Here is a 26576-nt window from a genome sequence, read left to right as displayed (position 1 = left end):
TTATGTATTGACAGCCTGCAAACTGAAAATTCTAGTGCAAAAGAGTTAATTTTATTATTTTTAATTACAAAGTTTTGAAAAATCATATTTGAAGTGTGGAATACTGTACTTCAGACATAATTAATCAGTTATCTGACTGGAGTTTAATTATGATTTCTGTTCATTTAGGTTTCTCATATTGGAAAGCTGAAAGATTTTCTCCTGCAGCACAGAAAGGATTATATTAATGCTTACAGGTAAGTGTGCATGGAATTTAAGAGGATTTCTTGATTTTCAGCTTTATGAAGTGAGCTGCTAAAAATCTGCCACTCTAAACACTAAAACCAAACTGTGTGTTGCTTGCTGTAAGCTGCTTAAGATGAAGGATGGTGCTTGTCACAGGAATGAAATTATCCTCAATAGAATGAAATTAAGAATTTAAAGATCTGGGGGCCACGAGGGCTGCTCATAAGTCAAGAGCCTGTGAAAAACAAACCTGGGGGTGTCAGTTCTGTGTGCAGGTGCCTGAGGAACTGCTCTGCCAAGCAGTGAGCAGAAGTAGTGGACAGCTGTGTGTTGGGACCAGATTTTTGCTTTTTAAGTCCTGCTGGAATAGGTGATGAACAACACTAGGTGGAGCTACCAGTTTAATACTGAAAGCTGTTTTTGCTGTGTGAAACCTTGCTGGGAATGCAGAAGCTGATCAAGAAGATCAGACTCTTAGTAGCAATTAGACTTTGAGTACTATTGGTATTTAATTAAGTAGTGCATAAAGCTGGGGTGATAAGAGGAGTAAAAACTTTTCCACTCTGAAAGTTTTTTAACACACTTCTTGTAAAGTGCCAGTTCCCATGGGGCCATTTCTTCTTAGCCTGTTGCTTGTTATTAGGGAGAAGAGACCCACTCCAACCTCCTTGCTGGTAGCTGCAGAGACATCAGCCTCCTTTCCTCCATGCAGAACAATCCTTGCTCCTTCAGATGCTCCTCAGACCCTTCACCAGCTTTGTTGCCCTTCTCTGGACTCACTCCAGCAGCAAAATGTCCTTCTGGTAGTGAGGGACAAAGCCCTGGACCCAGTACTTGAGGTGTGGCCTCACCAGTGCTGAGTAGAGGCACAATCACATCCCTTCTGCTGGCCACACTGCTCCTGATACAAGCCAGGATGCTGTTGGCCTTCTTGGCCACCTGGGCACACTGCTGGCTATTGAACAATCTATTTGTAAAGGATTTCACTGCATTTATTCATCCCATTGTCATGGTTATTTCTATTTTTTTTTTTTTAAATGCACCATGTTGTTACGTTTGGTTTATGATCCAGCATCATCCCAGGTGACTTTCTGCTCCTTAATCAGCTGTTCCCCATTCTCTGTGAGTTCAGATAATTGTTCCTGCTGCAACAAAGAGCCTCTGATCAGTCCTTATTCAAATTCTTCATCTCACTGCTCCAAGTTGGCAGTGTTGTTTTGAACTCATCTTCTTCTCTTGATACCCTTTTAATTCACTTAGCTTTATGCTTCTGCAAATTTAATAAGTGTATACTCCATTCTGCTGTCTGAGTTGTTAATGAAAGTATTAAATAGCCTCAGAATCCAACAAACCCCTGTGGAACACAGCTCAGTGTCTTCCTGTTTTGGTGCATGACTACTCCAATTTCAGCTTTTCAAACAGTTTCACATTCATGGGGTGCTGGTTTCTTCTAACTCATTTATTCCCTGGTAGCTTATGAGACTGTCATGTGAGATGGTAACAAAAGCTGCACTACAGAGAAGATACATAGCAATGATTGCTTTTCATTTGGTCATAAGACCTGGTAGTGCATCCTAGGAGTAAATTACAGCTGCATATGAATTATTCTTGTTACATCTTGACTACTGGTTGCTATTTGTTCTTTCCTAAGAGCTCAACAGTTACTTGTTCCTATGATTTCTTAGGCTGAGTGGCCTGTAAGTTCTTTTTAAAGTCCTTTTAAAATTTTTTTTATTAAAATAATTTAATATATTTAATAAATTTTTTTTTAATTATTTTATTCAAAAATAGCAGCTGCACCTAATATTCTGATGAATCTAACACCCACTTATCCATCCCTGATTTTTGATGAGGACACATCCTTTTATTTGCTGCCTTACCTCTTTTAGATGTTTCTTTTAGTAGTATTTCCAGCTCTGCCTCATCCTGCACTGACCCTTTTCTGGTTGTATCCATCCATGCTGTGTTCCTTCAGTCTTGTCAGGAGCAATCACACCTCATTTGCACTTTCTGGATTCTGCTTTTTGCCTTTGAGCTCAGTGAAGAGCTCCTGAAAGAGTGAAGTTGTTCTCTTACTGCATTGCCTCTTCTCTCCCTTTCATCAAGGGCAGAATTGATAATTATGTCATTTCTATAGAAAAACTACCAGCTCACATGAATTCCTTCCTTTTTAGATTTCCCTTTTCTATGCAATTTAACCTCCTAGTTTTCCCAGATTATTGAAGTCTCTGCTTACTTGATAGCCACTGGCTTTATCTTAATCTTCACCCACGTTCTTAAAAATTCCAAATAACCCAAGTTGCCTTCCAGCCAGATTTCTCATGATGTTTTTTCCTATGGAAGATTTCCTTTTCCCCTCTTGCTCCCTTCTTTCTCCACATGCATTCACCACTGTAAGGCTTGGCTAATTCTTCTGATTGTTCTGAAAACCCTGCTTTATTACACCTGTCTTGATTTAGTCATGCATCAGCCCACCACTGTGATACAGCACCTGCACTTCTGAGCAAGTGTTTCTGTCTCTGACACACAGGGCACAGCTGGATTTTTTTGGTTGGTTGGTTTATTTTTTTTCCCCTTTGTATTTTCTTGCTTTCCCTTTGTATTTTCTTGCTCTCCCTTTGTCTTTTCTTGCTCTCCCTTTGTCTTTTCTTGCTCTCCCTTTGTCTTTTCCTGCTTTCCCTTTGTCTTTTCCTGCTTTCCCTTTGTCTTTTCCTGCTTTCCCTTTGTCTTTTCCTGCTTTCCCTTTGTCTTTTCCTGCTTTCCCTTTGTCTTTTCCTGCTCTCCCTTTGCATTTCCTTGCTCTCCCTTTGCATTTCCTTGCTCTCCCTTTGCATTTCCTTGCTCTCCCTTTGCATTTTCTTGCTCTCCCTTTGCATTTCCTTGCTCTCCCTTTGCATTTTCTTGCTCTCCCTTTGTATTTCCTTGCTCTCCCTTTGTATTTTCTTGCTCTCCCTTTGCATTTCCTTGCTCTCCCTTTGCATTTCCTTGCTTTCCCTTTGCATTTCCTTGCTTTCCCTTTGCATTTCCTTGCTCTCCCTTTGCATTTCCTTGCTTTCCCTTTGCATTTCCTTGCTTTCCCTTTGCATTTCCTTGCTTTCCCTTTGCATTTCCTTGCTTTCCCTTTGCATTTCCTTGCTTTCCCTTTGCATTACCTTGCTTTCCCTTTGCATTTCCTTGCTTCTCTTGGCCTGCTCTTCTTAAATGAATGAGTCTTTTCACCATAAGGCTAGAAGATGGTGGTTAGATGTTTTTTCAATCTAATCTCCATATGCAGACTTACTGAGGAGTGCAAAGGAGACTTAAGTGCTATTTTTGTACCAGTGGGTGCTAGAAATCTTTTGACATCACAGGATGTGATTGTCTGACTCCATCCTTGCCTTCCCAAGGAGGTTGGGTTTCAGGTGGCCTTGCCTCTGAGTGCCTTGCCCAGCTCTTGTATTAAAAGGTTGGTACCAGACACTATGTGAGGCAGTTATGAAAGGAAAAGGATTCTTTTTCCTCTTCACTGAATTAAACTGCATTTTGCTCCCTTTGAAGCTGTGAAATCTCTACTTAAAAATTTCATCTACCATGTTTTTGTGTTGGCTGCTGTGAAAATAAGTGAACAACTTGTGTCCCAGTGCTAAAGCTCTTACAGTTACCCTCTGTGTATCACTCTATTACTGCTAATAAAAAATAAAGTGTGCCTGAGGCAAGCTTTTCATATGTATTTCTGACTTCAAAGTAAATTCTGGTTTGCATTTTGTAGTGTTGAAATGCTAAAAAATGGATTCAGAGCATAAAGCTCTGCAAACACCACGAAGCTGGGCAGGGTACAGGAATCTTAGATGTATAAAGAGGAGAACTTTATACTCTGCTCAGTAGCAAACCAGCCAGAACTTATTATTGTCACCTAAAATAGAAGAGTGAAGATTTTAGGTGCTTCATCAAGGCACCATCATGAAGCTGTTACTTCATCCTCATTTTTCATCTGAATCTTTGTGCCCTAACATGCTTAAGTAACTCTCTAGGCATGGATCACTGAATGATGCTCTGCATTATCCCATACCAGAAGTTCTTAATGGTTCACTTCTGCCTGGGCCTGTAAAAATGGATTTTCTGGCTTCACACATGCTGAAAACTTGCTTTTTTTTTTCCACAGACTCCTAATAAAAAAACCCTGTTTCATATAAGCTGTGCAAACATAGTGGGGGAGAGATGAGTCCTAATATATTTAACAACATGAATTACCTTATATTGCATCTGTAACTCCTAATATGTCACCTTGACCAGGCTGTGGTGCCTTTCCATCACACAGCTCTAAAATCAGATCACTTCAAAGCTTTCATCATTCAGAAGCTGCTGCCTCAGAGTGCAAATTAGAATTGCAGCTTAGACCACTGATTACAGCTGTGAGAGGGATTTTTATGGCTGCTTTTCTGCAAGTTTTCTGTAAGCTGTCCAAAATAATTTTCAAACATTTCAAATAGGTAATGAGAGGGGGGGGAAAAAAAACCCTGATGTTTTGGTGCCAAATAGATGACTGCATTGGAAACAAAGAAGAAAAATATAAAACATTACTTCTGATCAGTTTGCCTTGCTGTTTGCTGGTTCATCTGTGTTTGTATGCAAGAAACTCATTTTCAAACCAGGTAAAAAAATGTGCTGATTATTCATGTGCAGTCAGTCCCATGGGACTGAAATTAAGGGGATTGAGTCCATCATCAGCAAATTTGCAGATGACACTAAGCTGGGGGGAGTGTGGATCAGCTGGAAGGCAGGAGGGCTCTGCAGAGGGACCTGGACAGACTGGAGAGTTGGGCTGATCCCAACGGGATGAGGTTCAACAAGGCCAAGTGCCGGGTCCTGCACTTTGGCCACAACAACCCCATGGGGAGCTCCAGGCTGGGCACAGAGTGGCAGAAAGGGAGCTGGGAGTCTGGATTGCCAGGAAGCTGAAGAGGAGCCAGCAGTGTGCCCAGGTGGCCAAGAAGGCCAATGGCATCCTGGGCTGGCTCAGGAACAGCGTGGCCAGCAGGTCCAGGGAAGGGATTCTGCCCCTGTGCTCAGCCCTGGGGAGGCCACAGCTTGAGTCCTGTGTCCAGTTCTGGGCCCCTCAGCTCAGGAAGGAGATTGAGGTGCTGGAGCAGGTCCAGAGAAGAGCAAGGAGGCTGGGAAGGGATCCAGCACAAGTCCTGTGAGGAAGGGCTGAGGGAGCTGGGGGTGTTGAGGCTGGAGAAGAGGAGGCTCAGGGGAGACCTCATCACTCTCTCCAACTCCCTGAAAGGAGGTTGGAGCCAGGGGGGGGTTGGGCTCTTTTCCCAGGCAACTCTCAGCAAGACAAGAGGGCACAAGAGGTCTCAAGTTGTGCCAGGGGAGGTTTAGGTTGGACATGAGAAAGAATTTCTTTCCAGAGAGGGTGATCAGACATTGGAATGGGCTGCCCAGGGAAGGGGTGGATTCTCCATCCCTGGAGATATTTCAAAAGAGCCTGGATGTGGCACTCAGTGCCATGGGCTGGGAACTGCAGCGGGAGTGGATCAAGGGTTGGACTTGATGAGCTCTGAGGTCCCTTCCAACCCAGCCAATTCTATGATTCTGATTTAATACTGAGGGACATCAGAGAAAGCTCAAAACTCTGTGGAGGAGATCTGGGAAGCCCATGTGATGAGAGATGAGGAGATGGGGTGATGTGAACTGGTTGTGGGCATTCCCAGGGCAGGGATTGCAGCAGGCACAGGTAAAATTTGGGATAGTTTAGGTGAGGTAGGTGAGAACTCTCTAAACCTGTCAGACTAACTTTGCAAATTGTAGATATTTCCACTTTTATTACTGCTTTAATATAGTTGGTTTTTACCTAACTTAAATAATGGGGAAATTTTCACATAGAAATAAAAATCATAATTGAAACAAGAGTATGAGTTTAGGGTTTTTTCTTGTTTGTAAAGGCAATATATAATAGTGGTGGTTTTATCATCAGGAAACCCAGGGTGAAGATAAGCTCCTGCAACAAAGTTTTATCACCCTGTCATCTGTGGCTGTGGAAGCACTGTTAAACACCTTTATACAATATGCTTTTCTGGTGGTTATCTGCACTCTGCTCATATTCTACTGACAGGCTGCCATTTTTAGGAATTTAGTTACAAAAAAGATGTAGCAATCTTATTAGAAATCCTAAGTACATAATATATAACCAGAAATGCAAACAAGTGGAACAGATTTTAATAAATCCTACAATCTACTTGATATCAAAAGGTGTGCATTGTTTTCCAGTTCTTTGTTTTCCATTCTTCTTTGCTGTGGTTTGAATTCACAGATTTCATTTAAAAATGCAGCTCAGTGTGTGGGATAATGAAAATACACAGTTAAGTAAAATAATGTCAATTTTTTTTTTTTCAACATTTGAGCTGTGCCTTTATCTACTTGTTTTCATGTTTTTAGACTTGAAATATGCCTCACTGGAATAAGTACCAAGGGTAATGATCTGTTTTCTTGTCTCCCTATCTGTTCAGAGTTTATTATGTGTGAGATGATAGCATATATTGCTTTTTTCCTGTAAAAAAATGTTTTCAAGAAACCTCTCAGCTTTGGAGAAGTGGCATCTTTATCACTGGCAGTGATTGTACTTTTTGACTTCTTTCTCTGGGGAAAATTAGTGTTGCAGAAAACCTGTGGAGCTGGTGAGTGGGGATGTCTAAAATGTGTGTTGAGGGTTTCTGAAGTGACTTGTTTTTTCTTGTTTCTCAGCCATACAATGTCTGAGTACGTGAGGATGACAGACACAGAGAGGGATCAGATAGACCAAGATGCTCAGATATTCATGAGGACTTGTGCAGATGCCATCCACCAGCTGAGAACAGAAGGTAAACCAAGCACTTCCTAAATGTTTGGGGGTTTTTTTATTGTCTTGGTTATTGATAAAGGCTAATGGGATGCTGAGGATTAGATGGTGAAATCTGAAATGCTTTGGGAAAGAGATTGAAGTCTACTGTAGACTTCTTGGGTAGTATTGGTAAAGATCCAGTGGGAACAAATCCAGAGGAAGGGACACAAAGATGATCCAGGGCCTGGAGAACCTCTGCTGTGTGGAGAGGCTGAAGGAGTTGGGAGTGTTCAGCCTGGAGAAGAATCCAGGAGGACTTTTTGGCTGCCTTCTGACATCCAAAGGGAACCTACAGGAAGCCTGGAGAGGGACTTTTCATAGGAGTGTCCAGTGATAGGACAAGGGAAATGGATTTAAACTGAAGGAGAAGAGGTTTGGACTGGATCTTAGGAAGAAGTTCTTCAGTAGGAGGGTGGTGAAATTCTGGAACAGATTGCCCAGAGAAGCTGTGGCTGCCCCATCCCTGGAGGTGTTCAGGGCCAGGCTGGATGAGGCTTGGAGCATCCTTGTCTGAATGAGAGGTTGGAGCAGATGTTCTCTAAGGTCCCTTCCAAACTGAACCATCCTATGATTCTGTGGAGTCTCAACCTTTTTGTTTGCATCTCTGTAATCCCATTGGATGATTACACCTGTCCTTAATTTTCTTTAATGTTAGTGGAAGGAGAAGTTGTGGCATCATTTTGTTTTATTTGTTCCAACACACTGATGAGCAAATGTAAAAAAAAATCTTAAATATTTACTGGTTGAAGAGTAATTCAGCAGTGTGCCACAGAGCTCTGAACCAACACTCACTAAATTCAGTGGTTGTTTCTTCCTAACTTGTCCACCTGTAAGAATCTTTCCAAGATAACTTTATTGCTAGAATCCTGGTAAAGCAGCAGTGTTTTTCACAATTTGTGGGGTCAGAACTTTACAATGCTGCCTTTGGAAAGCTGCAGGGAGAGGAGCTGCTTCTGTTCCCCCACTTCCAAGCTGACTTGCTGGATCACATCCCAGAGATTTTCATCAGGTTTTCAGTGCCATCTAAACATACCTGGAGCATTACTGAGAAACAAGAAAAGTCACTCATGGGTGGGAACTGCATAATACCAAACTAAGAAATCCTAATTTATGTGATTTCAGAGGATGCTTGACACAAGCAGTCCCAAAGATTTCCACATAGCCTGTACACCAGAGAATGTAAAATGTGACAAGTTCAATATTTTAAGTGAGTTAAATCTCTAGATCTGTTTTTCTTTGCTTAGCTTGGTAACATCTATTCCTGTTTAGAAATTTATTTGACATGATATGACTCAGTGGCATGTATAAGAAATAAATAACATAAATATTTTAAGACACTGTGTTCAGCCTTTGGTTTGCTGTAATGATTTGCTGCTTTACAGAACAGATGTTTAAATATAGCTATGTTTACAGGAAATGCTAATATATGTAACATATACAAAATGTTTATAGGCTCTTGAATATAACTTTTTTATCAACTGAAAATGCAAACTTTTGTGCAACTCCTTGTAAGTTAAAAGCTTGTAAAATCTTCCTTTTTGTATTCCAGCACCCAAGGGTGTCCAGTCTGCTCAGGTCAAGGAGCACAGAACAGCTGTCTTGGACTTGATTGAAGATTACTTAAAAAGTATTTAATCTTTATTGACTGGTTAAAAATTAATTCTTGCAGTGACAGGAGAGAACCCTTGCTTTTCTAACCTGAAGTTTTGTTTTCCTGCTGTCTTGACCAGGAGTGTGCAAACTCTACTCTGAACAAAGAGCCATCCGATTGAAGAGAGTGATAGATAAGAAGAGACTGTGAGTAGTGTGAAATCAGGATTTCTGTGCCTTTCCTTTGCAGGACCTCCAGATCTGTAGCTGGATGACCAATTTACACTGTCAGCAGGTGCATTCCAGAGCTTTTACACTTCTTGTGAAGTTTAGTCTCTCAATAGCCAACTGCTAAGAGAGTGCACTTCTCATTTATGAAAATGATTAAAGCACCAGATTTGGAAAATATGGGCTCATAAACCTATTGCTCTTCTACAAATGAAAAAAAAAAAAAAATTAATTTTTTATGTCCCATTAAGTAATATTCTGCATAAAATAATTAAGAATGAAATCCTGCATATTGGTAATATGGCTCAAAGAAGTTATTTAGGATGCTCACTGTTTACATTTAGGGCATGTTTAGTTCTCTTTCCTGATGTGTTTCTTCTTGACTTTTTCTCATAATATTTTGTTCTTCTAAAGCCACTTTTTCTACTAAATCAAGTGGTTCTGTTTTGAATAAATGCTACTTGAGATGACTGGGCTTCATGGCAAGTAGAAACAAACATGATTAAAATAATCTTGACTGCAGCTTCTTAACTGAGACAATAGATTTTCTGCTTCCTATTGTGGCACATGTTCAGGCTGCTAATGTGAGAGTGAAAATGTCTGAGATTATGTTGCTGGCTTTTTGGTCTGTTTTGGTGGTTTCTGATTCTTTTTTTCAGTTTCTTTTTTTGCACACTCTGAGCTATAAAAATGTCAGGGAGGATGAAGAGGTTTTCAATGTCTGTAATACCTGAAGCCTTTCCATGTCTTCTCAGTCTGCATTGGATGAATTCTAACATAAAGTTCTGTTATGAACACTTTTAAAAGTAACAATTTCTAGAACATCCACATCAATAAATAAATTCCTGGGTGTTTTTCCAAGACTTAATGCTGCTTGATCAGTTTGGTGTTGGGCTTGATTGGAAATTTACATTGAAACCAGAGAGTTCTTTTCAAAAGTCTGTAAGTACAGCTCATTTGGAATGATTCAGTATGATGAAGCACAATTTGATTCACTCAACTGCATCCTCCTGAGCATTAAATACTGAGACAAGCCAAAACCAGATAAACAAAATACCCCAAGCCAGTTCTGAAATTCAGTAGTAATGAGAGAAAAGGCTTGGGTGGTTTTGTATCTCCCATAACTCTTCAGAAAAATCATAGACAAACTGATATTCTTCATGCATAAAAATACAAAATCTTATCAGTATTTTTTACACTAAAGAACTTCAAAGAAAGACAGCATGGTTCCCACAGTTAGAGAGTTGGCTCTTCTGTTTGTTGCACTCAGATTTTTGTCTCCATCTGAAATCCCAGGTTGAAGAGATCTGATACATGCTGAACACTGGAGCAATGAAAGTGCCATTTCAGAAGTTAAGATCCCACTTAAATAAAGAGCTATAAGGCATTAAAAATAACCCAGAAGGTGCAGTCCTTTTTTGTAATATCAGGGAATATTTTGTAATATCTTTGCCTTTTTTTTATGGATGTGAGGACTAGAAAACAGATGTTAAGCAGGTGGGGTCTGGATGCATTGCAAAAGTGATGTAATGGCTCAATTGTCATTTAAATCAAAATTCAATTTAAATAAATCACAGGGCAAACCACAATCTTTTTGATTATTTGAGGAAAATCTGTATTGTTTTTCATATACCTTCAACTGGTTGATTATTAATTTCTCAGAGATTTCAGGAGATGCTTTATGTGATAAGAAGAACATTTCTCAGCCCTTAAAAAGAACCAGGCACTCTTTTTACATATTCCATCCCAGGCATTTTGTTCATTTTTGATGGAAAATTTCTACATGAGCATGCTGCACCAAGTAAGGACAACAACTAATAAAGAAATATATTTCTTTAAAAGTAAATTGATCTTGGTGCAGATCTTTTTTCCTGCAATTTAGTCAGCTTCAAATATATGCCTGTCAGACCATACTGAAAGGTTCACAGTGGAAATACACTTCCATTATGTTTCCTTTTAGATTGATAAACATCCTGAGCTCTTAAAAAAATTGCCTGAGTTACAATTTTCTCACACAAGTTGTCTTTATGTATTAACTTGTATTTTTCTGATTAAAAAGTTCTACCACTTACACAGGGCTCATTCCCCAGAATGAAAAGTTGAGTGATAGAAACACAAGCAGCTCTTTCTGTAAAGGTGCTGGGTTGTGATTTTCAGTTTTTATGGCTTTTGGTATTCAAAATTATGTTTCATTGCAGTGTAAACTTTATTTTCTCATTACAATATCTTGTGAAATATTTATGCAATTATTCAAATCAAGTTGGTGTGATTTGGGGAATTGGTGTTTTGTTAGTGTCAAAACTATTATTAGAACTGCATGGACATGCAGATTTGTTTTTCTTATTATTAGGCAAATTTTGGACTTGAGAAGCAAATGATGAGAGGGTGAGGGTTTTTTTGTAAAATTACCATGAGCCCATTACTTGCAGAGTTTTTAGAACTAAGAATGGTTCCTTGTAACTGTTTTTTTTTTTTTCCTGTTTAAATAGCACATCCACTTGGTGATGACTAATGCATTATATTCTGTTATGCTCAGAATTTTCTAATTATGAGTTAGAATTTAGACACAATTCAAAGGAAAGGAACACAAAATACAACACCTTCTGCTAAGCAGCAGGGGAAGATTGCAGATCATAATGAGATTAACTTGGTTATATTTGAGAGGGGAGGAGGTGGTGAAGGTGGCACAGCAGGTGATTCAGCCCTTTGCTTTCTGATTTTTTTTGTTCTTTACCTTCTCTAACAGCATAATTGCCAAGCATTTATCTGTCTGCTGTGTACCAGTTACAGAATCCAGTGTAGACCTTAATCAACCACTGAAGTTTAATGAAAAAAAAACCAAAAAAAACCAGTGTTACCCCTGATTTTAATCTTCTTTTGGTGCCACAGTGAAAAATACTTGACAACCATTTAGTGTAATATTTATATATGATCACTGAATATGCTGCTCATTCTTTTTGCATTGCTTCTGTATTAAACTTACATAGCAGGGATTTAGCTGTAATATCTCTGTCTACTTCATATTTTTTTTCTTTTCCTTGCTTCTAAATGGTCTTTTACAAGGTCTTTTGGCAGACAAGGAAAGGGGATTGGTTTCATCCTGGTTAAACTGTTCTTTAAAGCAAATTAAATAACACCCAAGTCAGGAAAAAGCTCATTTTTTTGTATTGTCTTACTTTACTTTATGATAATTGGCAGTCAAGTGAAATTTTACTTGCTACTTGAAAAAAATATAGTAGTGTTTGCTTTTGCTACAAAAATGAGTTTTCAGTCTGATCAAAATGGTTTTTTTGTTTTTTGAAAGGAAGTTTCTTTGGATTTTTGAAAGAGAATTTAATAAAATGTCTGTGGTTTTATGCTGTAGCTTTCAAGGTTCTCCTCAACTCTGCACATGTTGTGTTTAGCTCAGGAATACTGTTTGTGCTTTCTTTTTTTCTAGTAATATTTCAGTGAAAGTTGCCAATTAGATTTTCTGTCTTGATTGAAAAGTCTCTACCCTGAAGTTTGCAAGAATTAAAGCATCAAATTCATGATCTGTGGTTGCTCTTATTTCAGAGAATTGCACCTGTGCAATACACTAAATTTTAGGCTTTTTTGGTTTTAGGTCCAGACTTGAACCTGAGCAAAGCAACGTGTCCAAATCACCTCTTTCCCATGAAAAGTCTGCCCAGAATCCTTTGGATGACTCTGAAGAGAAACTTTCTGCTGAGGAAAGCAAAGGTAAGAATAAAACAGTTACATTTTACCTCTTGTTTCCAGGTCTGCCTGGTCAATAGTACTTCCTTCCCATGACAAGAGCCTTTTTCTGTGACTTGCATCTTTTCTATTTCCATCTTTCCTGGGCTGATCCAGCTGAAAGGCCTTCTGAGGAAGCATCATCTTAAACTTTTTGACATTTTTGACATTGTGATGGATTCCTCATCCAGCAACTCTGGATGAACTCTTCACTTTTTCTGTATTACCACTATCCATCTACTTACACATTTTCTGAGAGCTGTCTTTTTTTTTTTTCTTTCCCCACATTCTTTCCCATTCCTTGCCTTCAGTGAAAGGGATTTCAGTGATGTTCTAAGGACACTTCCTAGTTTTTAAGCACAGAGCCCTTGAGTTGGATATTCTACAGGAGGAATTTGAGGGTAGAAATACACTCAGAGAGGGGAGGTTTCTGGCTGGCCACATCCAGTTGTTTTGGGGATTTTCTCCTCAGAATGGAGTTTCCCTGCTGGAAGAACTGAACCTCATATTTCAGAAGACAGGAGACAGGCAGAAGTCCAAAGCAAAATGACCCCAAACAGGGTCATTTCATCTGGTGCTGTTTTGGAGAGGCCATGAGAACATTAATTCTGAGGCTGAGGAATGGAAGTCCCTTTTCTTACCCATTTTGCTCTGCCCTGGGAGGTGGATGCTGGGGGAAGTTCATGGCAAAGTGGCTTTGGGAGTGCCACCATCAGGCAGATCATTTCAGGTTGCAACCTGAAGAGAAATCTTGTTTCTGAAGTGGCTTTCTCTGGCTTCACTTCTTCTGCTTCTGCTCTCTAGAGGAGCCCAAGGTACCCTGTATTTTACTGCATGAAAATCATCTCTGGAGTAAAACAGGAGTGGTATGAAGTAGAACATTTTATTAGGATAATACTTAGGATAATAATAGGTAATATCCTAATACTTTATTAGGATAATACAAAATGGAAGAAATACACTGGGTGGCCAGATTCTTCTTTGACTCTTTGATCAAATTCTTTGATCATATTTTTCTTTGGCAATTTTTATTTAAAACTTCCCATGACTGGGGACTGTAGGGCCACACAAAGGACAGATCCATGAGGAGTGGGAACTCCATTCCTGGATGAAGATGCTAACACTGAATTACCTCTCAGCCTCTGAACAGTTTGATTTTCTGATCCAGGCACTGCTTATCTTCCTGAGTGATACATCTGCAGCTCTCTCAACCAAATACCTTTCCCAGACACTGAATGTGTTGTGAGAAGTAAAGGTTTTGATTCTGTGTCATTTTTAGTGCTTATATGATTTTATAGTACACACAGATGAGTTTCACCTTCACACCTTATCAGTGTTTCCCAGCTGTGAGCTCTGCCAGCAGAGAAGGGGCAGTGCAGTAGCAGCTTTGCCCTGTGCTCCCTCCTTGTTGCTGTGAATGTCCCTGCAGCCTCTGAACGTGCTCATCCCCACCACAGAGTCTCTTTACAGTCTTTCAGCTCCAAAAACCTGTGCCATGTTGTGGAAAACACTCTTCTTTGGCTGCCTCAGCCACAGCAAACCATTGCAATAAACAGAAATGAAGCTTTGGCTCTTGCATGGTAATTCCAGTTTTCACTTATTTTAGTTTTTACTTTTTTTAAGAAGAAAGGAGGGGTCCTGTCCCATCAGTGATGCTGATGCAGTATTTTTGAGGGGTTCCTGACAGGTTTTTGAGAGCTCTGTGAAACTTGCTCTGCCTGAAACAGTTTATAAACACAGCCAGCCTGTGATTCCTCACAGGAATGTGAGTGTTGGTTCCTGCTGCTTATAGAAACCAGCCTGGTGACTTTGCTGAGAGGTGGCTGTCAAGGCATGAAAATAGAATCATAGAATCATAAAATGCTTTGGGTTGGAAGGGACCTCAAAGCTCATCCAGTCCCAACCCCCTGCATGGGCAGGGACACCTCCCACCAGCCCAGGTTGCTCCAAGCCCCATCCAACCTGGACTTGGACACTGCCAGGGATGGGGCAGCCACAGCTTCCTTGTCTTACTACCCTGAAATTGAAGAATTTCTTCCTAATATCTGACCTAAATCTCCCCTCTTCAGGTTTTAACCCATTTCCCCTTGTCCTCTCACCCCACCCCCATGTCCAAAGCCCTCCCCCAGCTTTCTTGTAGCCCCTTCAGATATTGGGAGGTTGCTCTGAGCTCACCTGGGAGCCTCCTCCAGGCTGAGCAACCCCAACTCCTTCAGCATTAGTAAAATAAGTAGCAAGCAAGAAGCTCAGTTTAAATCTTCTAGCCTTTGATAATTTTTTTTTTTGCAAGTAAATTGTCTTTTTTTTAAGGAATTGGAGAAGCTACCATGTTCAGAAATAAAACTTTCATCCTCAGGATGATGGTGGGTTAGAGAATAGTGATCATTTGTGTTTCTGAATTAGCCATTATCAGAGTCCCTGGGGTGAATACCTGTAAATAAACAGTAAACAGCTGTTCCTCTGAGAGCAGCTTCTGGGCTTGGCCCTGGGTTCAACATTGCTATGAACAGATGAATATCCTGCTTGCTGTGCTGAGGCCCAGCTTGGGCTTTCTCTCCTTTTCCTTTCTTCCTTCTTTTTTCCTCCTTTTTTCCTCCTTTTTTCCTCCTTTTTTTCCTCCTTTTTTCCTCCTTTTTTCCTCCTTTTTTCCTCCTTTTTTCCTCCTTTTTTCCTCCTTTTTTCCTCCTTTTCCCCTCCTTTTCCCCTCCTTTTCCCCTCCTTTTCCCTTCCTTTTCCCCTCCTTTTCCCCTCCTTTTCCCCTCCTTTTCCCCTCCTTTTCCCCTCCTTTTCCCCTCCTTTTCCCCTCCTTTTCCCCTCCTTTTCCCCTCCTTTTCCCCTCCTTTTCCCCTCCTTTTCCCCTCCTTTTCCCCTCCTTTTCCCCTCCTTTTCCCCTCCTTTTCCCCTCCTTTTCCCCTCCTTTTCCCCTCCTTTTCCCCTCCTTTTCCCCTCCTTTTCCCCTCCTTTTCCCCCTTCCCCATTTTTTCCCCCTTTTCCCCCTTTTCCCCTCCAGACAGTCTCTCTGCAGATTGCTTTTCTGTGCAGCCACAATTTATTTGCATATTACAAATTTGACATTTAGCTTATGGAAATAAATGTAAACAGTGAGCAGGAGCCTTTGAACTGGCCCACAAACTTAGCAGCTGTCACCTTTCAGCATGGAAACGGGTCCAGGGAATTGGATCAGCACTTTGTATCTCAGTCCTACATTAACCATTCCTCCTCCTCTCAAAAAAAAACCCCAAACCCCAGTAGTTTGGGTTTTGCTGGATGAATTGTAGAAGAGGATTCTTGTCAGGTGCCTGGAAGCACCAAGTTTCCCAGTGGGCAGAAGCATCTCCCAGTGAGAGGAGGAGCCCTGGGGGGATTTGTGTTTCTCACTTAGGTGTTGCCAGGGCTGGTGGCTTGGTAGCAGCCACACTGCATACAGGGGCTGTTTTTTAACAGTGCTGACAGTGCATGGAGCTAATTGGTTCCTCTGGGATAAAACAGGAATAATCTTATTTCTTGGCTCCATAAACTGTCTTCTTTTCCTTTAATCCAGTAAATAATTAATTATATTTTTGACATCACGTTAAGACATTGATTACCTGAGCAAGCAAGTTTTTTTGTTTATCCATGAAATGGGCTTTAAGTACTGATGATACCCCATGGAAAAGAGTGTTAACTCCTTGCTAAAAAATCTTTTAAAATATTCTGCATTTATTTCTTATTACTTGTAAGATGACTTTTGGTGGATTTATTTGTATTTGCGTTTAATGCTTGTTTGAGTTTGGGATTATTTTTTTTCATTTGGTGTTTCTTTTTAAAGTTTACTGTATTTCCTGTCCACATCCCTCATTTGTGACCTCATCATTGTCTGCATCCCCTGGAAGCAAAGCACACATACACAGCAATGGTTGTCACAAGTACTAAAATGAAGAATAAAGGGCAAAATTTCTGCTTATGGTGCTTTTAATGTATTTGTTACAAATGGGACTGTTCCTTTCAGAGGCTTCCCAAGAGAAGTCTGAATGATGATGAGTAAGTGCTGCTTATGCAACTGAAAAAAATCAGATTTAGAAGGTTAGAAGAGAACAAATGAAGACACTTAAATATGCCTAAAAAAACCCAACTGGGATAAATAGGAAATATGAAATCTCTGATGAAATAAAATCTAAATCTTTTTGTACCTTTTAATGTGCAGTCTGCATCTGATAAATCAAAGCAGGTTCAGCTTTGATCCTTTGTGGGGTGTTGCAAATCTCTCTTTTGGGTGAAAATGGCACAAAGAGGAGAAGGAAGAGGAGGAAGAGGAAGAGGAGGAGGAGAAGGAGAGGAGGAGGAGGAGGAGAAGAAGAGGAGGAGAAGGGGAGGAGAGGAGGAGGAAGAGGAGGAGAAGGAGAAGAGAGGAAGAGGAGGAGAAGGAGGAGAGAGGAAGAGGAGGAGAAGGAGAAGGAGAGGAGAAGGAGAGGAGGAGGAGGAGAAGGAGAGGAGGAGGAGGAGAAGGAGAGGAGGAGGAGGAGGAGGAGAAGGGGAGGAGGAGGAGAAGAGAGGAGGAGGAGAAGGAGAGGAGAATGAGAGGAGGGGGAGAAGGGGAGGAGGAGGAGAAGAGAGGAGGAGGAGAAGGAGAGGAGAATGAGAGGAGGGGGAGAAGGAGAGGAGGAGGAAAAGGAGAAGAGGAGGAGGAGAAGGAGAGGAGGAGAGGAGGAGGAGAAGGAGAAGAGAGGAAGAGGAGGAGGAGGAGAAGGAGAGGAGGGGGAGGAGAGGAGGAGGAGAAGGAGAAGAGAGGAAGAGGAGGAGGAGGAGAAGGAGAGGAGAAGGAGAAGGAGAGGAGGAGGAGAAGGGGAGGAGGAGGAGAAGGAGAGGAGGAGGAGAAGAAGGAGAGGAGGAGGAGGAGAAGGAGAGGAGAAGGAGAGGAGGAGGAGAAGGAAGAGGAGGAGGAAGAAGAGGAGAAGGAGAGGAGAGGTGTTCTCAAGAGTGCAGCCTTATTGTCAGGATTGTAAACACTGGTGCTAGAAGAGCTTCAGAAACACTAGGTTGCTGCAGCATAATTTCTTTTCTTTTTCCATTCTAGTTCTTCATCTATAATCAGTAGTGTGTAATTAAGCCTAAAAATAAATCTTTCTGAAGGAAATATCCCAGAAATAGCTGCTCAAGGTCTTTTATGCCCAGCTCCTGCTAAGATTTATTCAGTTGATCAGCTTGAATCACAGGGGAAGTCCTACTGAAATCAGTGAAGCTTCTGTGATGTGTTATGGGTGAGTCTGTGGGATCAGGTCTGATTTCTCTTCCAGGCAGGAAGACCCCTTCCTCAGTGTGCTGCAATTTTAATTTTTTTTTTTTTTTGCACTGTGATGTGTAGCTTGAGCAACACGAGGAAATGGAATTAGTTGAACTGTGTGAACTTTGCTCAGAATGTCTTTGAGATTCTGTTTTTGCTCTTTGGGATGAGGAGCTGGTTGCTCTGTCAGGTCTCATTGGAAGATAACAGTTTGCATACAGGCTGTAATTTTGAAAATTATGTGTTTTTTCTGTTAAAAGACAAATGCTACAGGATTTTGTGCCCTAGCAAGTCTGGGTGCACTGTGAGCTGGTTTGCATCCTTCCCTGTTCACGTATTAATGCAGCTCCTTGTAGCTCACAAAATTAAATGCAGGTGTAGACTTTTGTCCCATTTTAGAAATGAAAGGTTATTGGTGCTGGAAATGCAGGGTAAATCTCAGTTAATGGCAAATGAGAGACAACAGTTTCATCAGCATTTTGAACTGGTTGGAAAAATGATTTTATTCCACTCTTCAGTGTCTTGCAGTAAATGTGGGTGGTTCTTTTACAGAGAGGAACCTGCCTGATGCCCAAAGTAACCTTGGATTATGGGGGGATGGCAGAGGTGAAGATGAGCTGTCACCTGAAGAAATACAAATGGTAAGGCTTGCCTTGTGTCCTCTGTGGTGAAAAAGCACAGATTCACCCAAATTCATGTTCAACTTTCCTTATATACAGAAAAATGCCATAACAAGATCCACCCTTTGCACGTGGCTTCCTGGCAGTGGCTAATACAAAAGATGTTACAAAAGAGCTGCTGCATCAATTTGAATTGAAATTCAAATGGGCTTTAAAATTACAATTATGAATTGCTTTTTTTGTTCAGGAAACAGTGGAAGTCAAGGCAACATTAGAAAGAGCATTATGAAGCTTCTGAAAGAATAAAGTTTCATCTGTTTTTTACTTGGACTATTTCTAGAAGGCACCTTAAATAGTTACACTCTTTACATGTACCTATGAAATTATTCTTCATTTTATTCCTATGTATTTTCTGGGTTATCAAAATCAGATTGGTTTACTAGAAGGAACAGCAGCAAGATTCCTATATTTATATATTTCTGATCCAGTTCTGCTGAGAATTGTGAATGAATACAGAATTTCTAACGTAGCCATGGTTGCTGACAGCCTGGCTGTTATATTTTTTATATTCCTAAAATGGATTGTATTGAACACAGGTCAGAATTCTTCAGGTCCCTCTATATCAGCACACGTTGCTTTGGTTCCTATCAAAAAAATAAAACTGATTTCTAAGTAGATGTGGAGATTTCAAAATGGTGAACTTCACCAAAGGTCTTTTGCAGCAGGGAGATGTGAGGCTTCCTTGGCAGGGATTGGAGATCATAGGATCACAGAATCCTAGAACTGGCTGGGTTGGAAGGGACCTCAGAGCTCATCAAGTCCAACCCTTGATCCACTCCCGCTGCAGTTCCCAGCCCATGGCACTGAGTGCCACATCCAGGCTCTTTGGAAATATCTCCAGGGATGGAGAACCCACCCCTTCCCTGGGCAGCCCATTCCAATGGCTGATCACCCTCTCTGGAAAGAAATTCTTTCTCATGTCCAACCTAAACCTCCCCTGGCACAACTTGAGACCTCTTGTGCCCTCTTGTCTTGCTGAGAGTTGCCTGGGAAAAGAGCCCAACCCCCCCCTGGCTCCAACCTCCTTTCAGGGAGTTGGAGAGAGTGATGAGGTCTCCCCTGAGCCTCCTCTTCTCCAGCCTCAACACCCCCAGCTCCCTCAGCCTCTCTCCCAATCACAGTGTGCATCATTCTTCCCATCAGAGATGAGTAAACTGTCCACAGTTATGGTGTGGTTTGTCAGATAAAAGGCTCTTCAGAGGCTGCTCTTGGTGCTCTTGTATTGTTCCTGTGTGCCAGTCTGAAATCCAAAGGTATGCTGCTGCTTTCTGGTTTCTTTTTAAGGAGAATTCTTTATATATTGTCATTTTTCTGTGTTTAGGCACAGTAGCATTAGCCCCCTTGCTGTAAAAATCCAGAGGATCAGGAGAAAACCAGCATCAGAGGTGAACCTTGTGGTTCCATCCAGGGGAAAAAAGTCTGTTTCTGCTCTCTGAGTTGGGAGTTGTAGAATCTTTTGGGTCAGAAGGGACCTTAAAGCTCATCCAGTCCCAACCCCCTGCATGGGCAGGGACACCTCCCACCAGCCCAGGTTGCTCCAAGCCCCATCCAACCTGGACTTGGACACTGCCAGGGATGGGGCAGCCACAGCTTCCTTTGGGCAACCTGTGTTCCCTCACAGGAAGGAATTTTTTCCATCCATCCATCAGCATCTGACCCAATGTGCACAAGGACATAGCAGTGCAGTTAAATTTCTGTCCTCCTGCATTCTGGCTCTGTGAAAGCAGCACCAGGGCAGCTGAACTCTGCATGTCCCTTACAGCCACAACTCTCCTGCTGCACCTCAGCAATGAGCTGCATTGCTTAAACTGCTTTGAGAAGCACTCAAATTCTTCATTTTCAGCTACTCCACCCCTTTGCCTTTCCCTGCTGCAGTGTGACCCTGGCTGTGACAGTTCTCTGTGATTCAGACTTGTTTTTTTTTTTTCCTTTTGCTTTTTGCAGACAATGGTTCTCAAATCCTTCTGTCTTCTCTAAGCAACACCTCCTTTTCTTCCAAGCTTAAGTACTGGGCATACAGCTCAGACAGTGAGCAGTTCCTCTTGTACTGAAACCTGTAAGCTCTGGTGTCATCTCTGACCATACTCTGTCTGAAAAGGACACAGAGACCTTGCAAGGTGTCCAAGAGGACTGCTGAGCTTTTGCTGCTTGTGAAACTGTAACGTGGTTGAATCAACCCCTGCCTGGTGCTGGGTAGCTCTAAACGAGGAGGTAGCAGAAGCAGAACAGTCTTGTCAAATTCTTTGCATTCTGAACCTTGGTTTTTTGGTCCTGGCACTGTCCCATGTGTCACTCAGGTTTGTCAGAGGCTCCCCATGCACCCTGTGTCACCCCACAGCTCAGGCCTTTCCCAGCTTGGGGAGCACAGTGCAAACCTGGGATCAGTTGTGTCCATACCCCCAAAACCCAGCAGGTTCCAAGGCTTTGGCCACAGAGCATGAATGGGCAGAACCCCTTTAATAAGGAACCCCTTTAATGAGCTTCCCCTCCCTCCTGCAACATGGCACTTGTGACAGTTGTGATATAAAGTCCCCCTGGGCTTCTCACCAGCTGAAGATGACTCCCAGACTTGCAGGATCCAACTCATTCAGGCACCTTGAAAGCCCTGGCTGGGTGTGCCCTGAAAGTCCTCTCTACAACAACCCAAAGGTTTTCTCTACAACCCAAAAGTCCTCTCTGCAACCCAAAGTTTTTCTCTAGAACAACCCAAAGTTTTTCTCTACAACAACCCAAAGGATCTCTCTACAACAACCCAAAGGTCCTCTCTACAGCAGCCCAAAGGTTTTCTCTACAACAACCCAAAGGTTTTCTCTACAACAACCCAAAGGTTTTCTCTACAACAACCCAAAGGTTTTCTCTACAACAACCCAAAGGTTTTCTCTACAACCCAAAAGTCCTCTCTGCAACCCAAAGGTCCTCTCTACAACAACCCAAAGGTCCTCTCTTTAACAACCCAAAGGTTCTCTCTTTAACAACCCAAAGGTCCTCTCTACAACAACCCAAAGGTCCTCTCTTTAACAACCCAAAGGTTCTCTCTTTAACAACCCAAAGGTCCTCTCTACAACAACCCAAAGGTTCTCTCTACAGCAGCCCAGAGGTTCTCTCTTACCAAGCACCTTCCAACCACCTCCACCACCCCCACACGTGATGCCTCCCTCAGCTGTACTTTTGCTGTGCAGATTTTGTGTCAGCAAACTGTGTCCTTGTCCTCGTTGCCTGATTCTTTGTCCTGTAATGAATCCTGAGTGAGCTGAGGGTCGAGTACATCTAAAAAGTCAAAGTTTATTCTCCTGGGTGAAGTCTTGTATTTCACACGTGTATTTTGCAAACTGTCCTGTGGAAAGTCTGCTTAAATATTCCATTGATTACTTGGGAGTTTTTAATTGAAGAGCTCTGCTCAGATAGCTGAAAGCCAATGCATTTGTACAGCATGAAGCACCAGGTGTCAAAATATTTCATACTGTAGCAAAACTTGAAAGCTCTTCACTCCCTGGCTCTGGCAGTGTGTGAATAACAGGAGTGACAGTGCAGAGGCACCATGCAGACAATCAGCTGTTTCCACAGGCTTGACAGCTTTCCCCACTCAAATTCCCAACATAATAGAAAAGGACAGATTTCATCCACTCTATTTCTCCTTACTGCAGAGTAACTTGAACAAAATCTTCAACTTATTTTGGGGTTTGTTTCCTTAATGTCAGGAAAGTGACAAGTGTGACAGTGCCTGGTTACAAAGGAGCTGGTGCATTTAGGCCATATGGGCAATTAGTGAAGGTCTTTTTATTTATAAATAAGTTGCAAGGAAGGGTGGTTGTTGGTTGATGGGGGTAAAGAATGTTCCCTGTGTTCAGGTGTGGACTCATCTGTGTCATTTCCTTCTTCCAGTTTGAACAGGAGAACCAGAGACTCGTTGGTGAAATGAACAATCTCCTGGATGAAGTCAGGTACAATTTCCTGTTACTTGACAGATTTCTGCACTGCCAGCCCCACAACAACCCCCACACTGAGCATGTTTGCTGCAGGACACCCCACAGCTTCAACTGTAGGGCTGTGGTAGAAGGAGGGAGAAAAGAGGAGCACCCACCAAACAAACTGTAGGAGTTTGTGCTGTCCCACAGCCTAAAAAATGGTTCTGAGTGTCACACAGTGTATCCAAAATTCTTCTGCTTGCATTTGGAAGCTTTACATTCTAATCTGAAGTTTTTAAAGAGTCACTTTTCCATTCCTAGCATGTTCTTTGCTACAGGCGCAGGCAGCAGCTGGAGAGCAGAGTTCTGGCTTCATGGGCTCCCTGCCTGCTGAATGGGACCTGGGGCTGGAGCTGTTCTGGTTACTCCAGAACCCCAGAATCCATCAGAGTTGGAAGGGATCTCTAGAGACCCTCTAGTCCCACCTCCCTGCTACAGCAGGATCACCCAGAGCACATTACCCAGCAGTACCCAGTTCTCCAGAGGAGACACTGAGTGCCACATCCAGGCTCTTTTGAAATAGCTCCAGGGATGGAGAATCCACCCCTTCCCTGGGCAGCCCATTCCAATGTCTGATCACCCTCTCTGGAAAGAAATTCTTTCTCATGTCCAACCTAAACCTCCCCTGGCACAACTTGAGACCTCTTGTGCCCTCTTGTCTTGCTGAGAGTTGCCTGGGAAAAGAGCCCAACCCCCCCCTGGCTCCAACCTCCTTTCAGGGAGTTGGAGAGAGTGATGAGGTCTCCCCTGAGCCTCCTCTTCTCCAGCCTCAACACCCCCAGCTCCCTCAGCCCTTCCTCACAGGACTTGTGCTGGATCCCTTCCCAGCCTCCTTGCTCTTCTCTGGACCTGCTCCAGCACCTCAATCTCCTTCCTGAGCTGAGGGGCCCAGAACTGGACACAGGACTCAAGCTGTGGCCTCCCCAGGGCTGAGCACAGGGGCAGAATCCCTTCCCTGGACCTGCTGGCCACGCTGTTCCTGAGCCAGCCCAGGATGCCATTGGCCTTCTTGGCCACCTGGGCACACTGCTGGCTCCTCTTCAGCTTCCTGGCAATCCAGACTCCCAGCTCCCTTTCTGCCACTCTGTGCCCAGCCTGGAGCTCCCCATGGGGTTGTTGTGGCCAAAGTGCAGGACCCGGCACTTGGCCTCCACAACCTCCCTGGGCAGCTCATTCCAGTACTTTGTTCACACTCAAAGTTTTTTTTTCTGAGGTTTAAACTGAACTTCCTGAGTTCCAGTTTGTGCCCACTGCCACTTTTCCTGTTGCTGGGCACTACTGAGGGTCTGGCTCCATCCTCCTCGTGCCCACCCTTTAGATATTCACACACCTGGCTAAGGGCTCCCTCCCCTCTCAGCCTGCTCAGAACCTCTGGTACTCAGCCAGGTGCAGTCCCCTCAGAGTCACAGAACATCAGGGGCTGGAAGGGACCTCCAGAAATGGTGGTGTCCAGTCCCTCTGCCAAAGCAGGAGAACCTGGGGCAGCCCCACAGGAACACATCCAGGTGGGTCTGGAAAGCATCCAGAGATGGAAACTCCACAACCTCTCTGGGCAGCCTGGGCCAGGGCTCCCTCATGGTAAAGAAGTTTCTCCTCATGCTGAGATGGAATTTCCTGTGTTCTGGTTTCTGGGCACCACTGGGAAGAGACTGGCCTCATCCTCTTGACACCCACCCCTCAGATTTTTAGAGGCATTCATAAGATCCCTTCTCAAGCTTTATTTTTTTCTCCAGGCTGAACAGCCCCAGCTCTCACTCTTTCTTCACAGCAGTGTATAAAAAGGTCTCAAAACCAGGTACTTAATGTCCACCATGGCATTTTTTTTTTAATTAGATGAAAGATGGAAGATGGGTGAAGCTCTGGCAGTGCTGACTTCTCCCTGCCCCTTCCCCCTGTGGCACCTTTCACTGTGGGGCTGTTCCTCTTCCATCCAGGAATCACCAACACCCTGAGCTCAGACTGTTCCTGCCTAAGGAACCATCCCATGTCCTTCCAAACAGCCACTTACCTGGGGAGGGGGAGAAGCTGAAAGAAAAGGGGGAGAAGCAAGAAAATCCTTGCCCCAGTTTCTAATGGAAATATTTCTCTTCTTTGTCAAGACAAATTGAAGGAAAAGTGGTGGAAATCTCCAGGTTACAAGAGATATTCACTGAAAAAGTCCTGCAGCAGGTCAGTACCATTCAGTGCCGTGGCAAATGCAGCTTCAGGATTTTCTTGGGGTTTTTTTTTGGTCTTGTTTGCATGTGAGATGTAAGGAGAAGATGAATGAATTTGTGACAAAAATGTTATTTTCCAATGCAAAAATCAAAATATTTACTGTTGTTACCTATCAGTGTGTGCTGGAAATGGAAAATGCCTCACAATTGGTGTCCTGTTAAATGTGTTATTTCATAGAATCTTTTCTGGAAATGGTGGCACCTCTTCTGAAAGACCTGGCAAAAATTAGATTTGATTCTAGATGACTGGGAGACTTTTCTTGATCTTGGTGGTCTCCATGCAGGCTCCTAAAATCACAGGTGAAGAATTTCCAGCTTCATTGTGTCTGTACCTTTCCATCAGCAGCACTAAAATGGGAGTAATGCCAGATTTTGAGTTCTGCTTGTTGCCCAAATCTGTGTTTTCTTCCTGACATTCACCACTATTTCTATTTTTTTTCAACAGGAAACTGATATTGACAATATCCATCAATTAGTTGTGGGTGCAACAGAGAATATCAAAGAAGGCAACGAAGACATAAGAGAGGTAATTTCTCCCAGCTGTGTTTTAAACTCATTTCTCTTTCATTTTGGCCCCACTGTGGCTTCAAACAGCACCTGGGAGCTCACACACAGCACAGGGGCAGTGTCAGGACATGATTTTGGGGAAAAATGTCCAAAAGCTGAGGTTCTGGGTAGTTTGCAGTGCCTGTCTTGCTAACCAGGATCTGAAGAGTCTGTCAGCAGAAACCTACTTGGCCTCACCTGTTTTTTTATCCATGAAGGTCACCTGGCATGCATTAAAGCACCCATAAAATTTGTTTTTTAAAAAAAAATAGGGAGAAGCTGCATCCTGTGGAGGAAAAGGCAGTGCTGGAATTGTTAAAATTGAGTTAAATGCTGACTGTGGGCAGAAGAGTCTCAGTGTTGGGCTGAATGCATCCTATATGCTCCTCCTAGTGAAAAAAAACCAACCTATCCCTTTGTCTTATTAATTAAAATGATGTTTTTATCCAGGAAGTGAGATTTCAATAAAACCAGAGTTCCAAAATGTTCTTTTTTCTTCCCCCCTGCTGAAAGCAGAATGTGGAACTCGAGGATGAGGTACCTGCTGCTCAGCTCTGTCAGATGCAGGCACTGAAATTATTTTTGCCTCATTTTTTCACATTTGTCACTAGAAGTGGGGTTCCTAAACCACACAGAGAAACAGGAGAGAGAGGTGATAAATGCAGAACTTTATTATTTTAATGTTTGTATCAGCTGACAAGATCTGCCCTGAAAAATCTGAAAAATAAGGGAGAACAACAGGTCCCCTGCTCTGTGATAAACCCAGTTTTGGGAAGGAGGATACAAAATAAATATTTGCTGTGCTTGCTCCAGTTTGAAAGATCTGATTGAGAGTCCTAAATTGACCTCCAGAAACAGATGTCAGGTTTTGGGTTGGTTTTTTGTTCTATTTTGTTGGGTTTGTTTGTTTTTTTTAGGGGGTAGGAGATAATTATTAGGATGGTAAAGGCCTCCTTATTTCTAATAACAGCATTTCACTGAGGGAAATTAAAACCAACCTTTAAATATGTATGTTTTGATATAATTAATGTTTTGAGTGTATATGGGGGGGGATCCTGGGATTTTTTTCTTGTTGTGGTGGTTTTGTGGGGGTTTTTATGAATGATTTTTTTAAGGTTTTGAGAGAAAGCTCAGTGTAAGAAATCCCAGCCCAGCCTGGCTTGTGTTCACCCCAAATGAACACCAAGTTGTGGTTCCTCCTGTGGGAGGCTGAAGCCACCACCAATCCCCCTCTGTTGCCATTGTTCAAATTGTATTTTATGGTTTTGG

At 42.4% G+C, this 26576-nt stretch overlaps 1 protein-coding gene across 4 annotated transcripts in view; it reads left to right on the top strand.

The window, feature by feature from the left end:
- Positions 1-26576, top strand: part of STX18 (syntaxin 18) — a 63679-nt gene that overhangs the window by 33146 nt on the left and 3957 nt on the right. For 3 of the 4 annotated variants that reach the window (XM_071743971.1, XM_071743967.1, XM_071743968.1), the window contains exons 2-10: positions 169-236; positions 6952-7067; positions 8637-8714; positions 8818-8884; positions 12510-12625; positions 18453-18541; positions 22463-22521; positions 24645-24714; positions 25207-25287. In XM_071743971.1, the coding sequence (XP_071600072.1) occupies positions 169-236; positions 6952-7067; positions 8637-8714; positions 8818-8884; positions 12510-12625; positions 18453-18541; positions 22463-22521; positions 24645-24714; positions 25207-25287 (744 nt within the window). The remainder of the gene's footprint in view (positions 1-168; positions 237-6951; positions 7068-8636; positions 8715-8817; positions 8885-12509; positions 12626-18452; positions 18542-22462; positions 22522-24644; positions 24715-25206; positions 25288-26576) is intronic. The other variant, XM_071743972.1, reaches the window with a different exon arrangement.

The sequence above is a fragment of the Heliangelus exortis genome, chromosome 4 (assembly GCF_036169615.1).
Source record: "Heliangelus exortis chromosome 4, bHelExo1.hap1, whole genome shotgun sequence".
In the NCBI taxonomy this organism is placed as follows: Eukaryota; Metazoa; Chordata; class Aves; order Apodiformes; family Trochilidae; genus Heliangelus; species Heliangelus exortis.
Note: the sequence above shows the minus strand (reverse complement) of the source record. Positions and strands in the feature narration are given on the sequence as shown.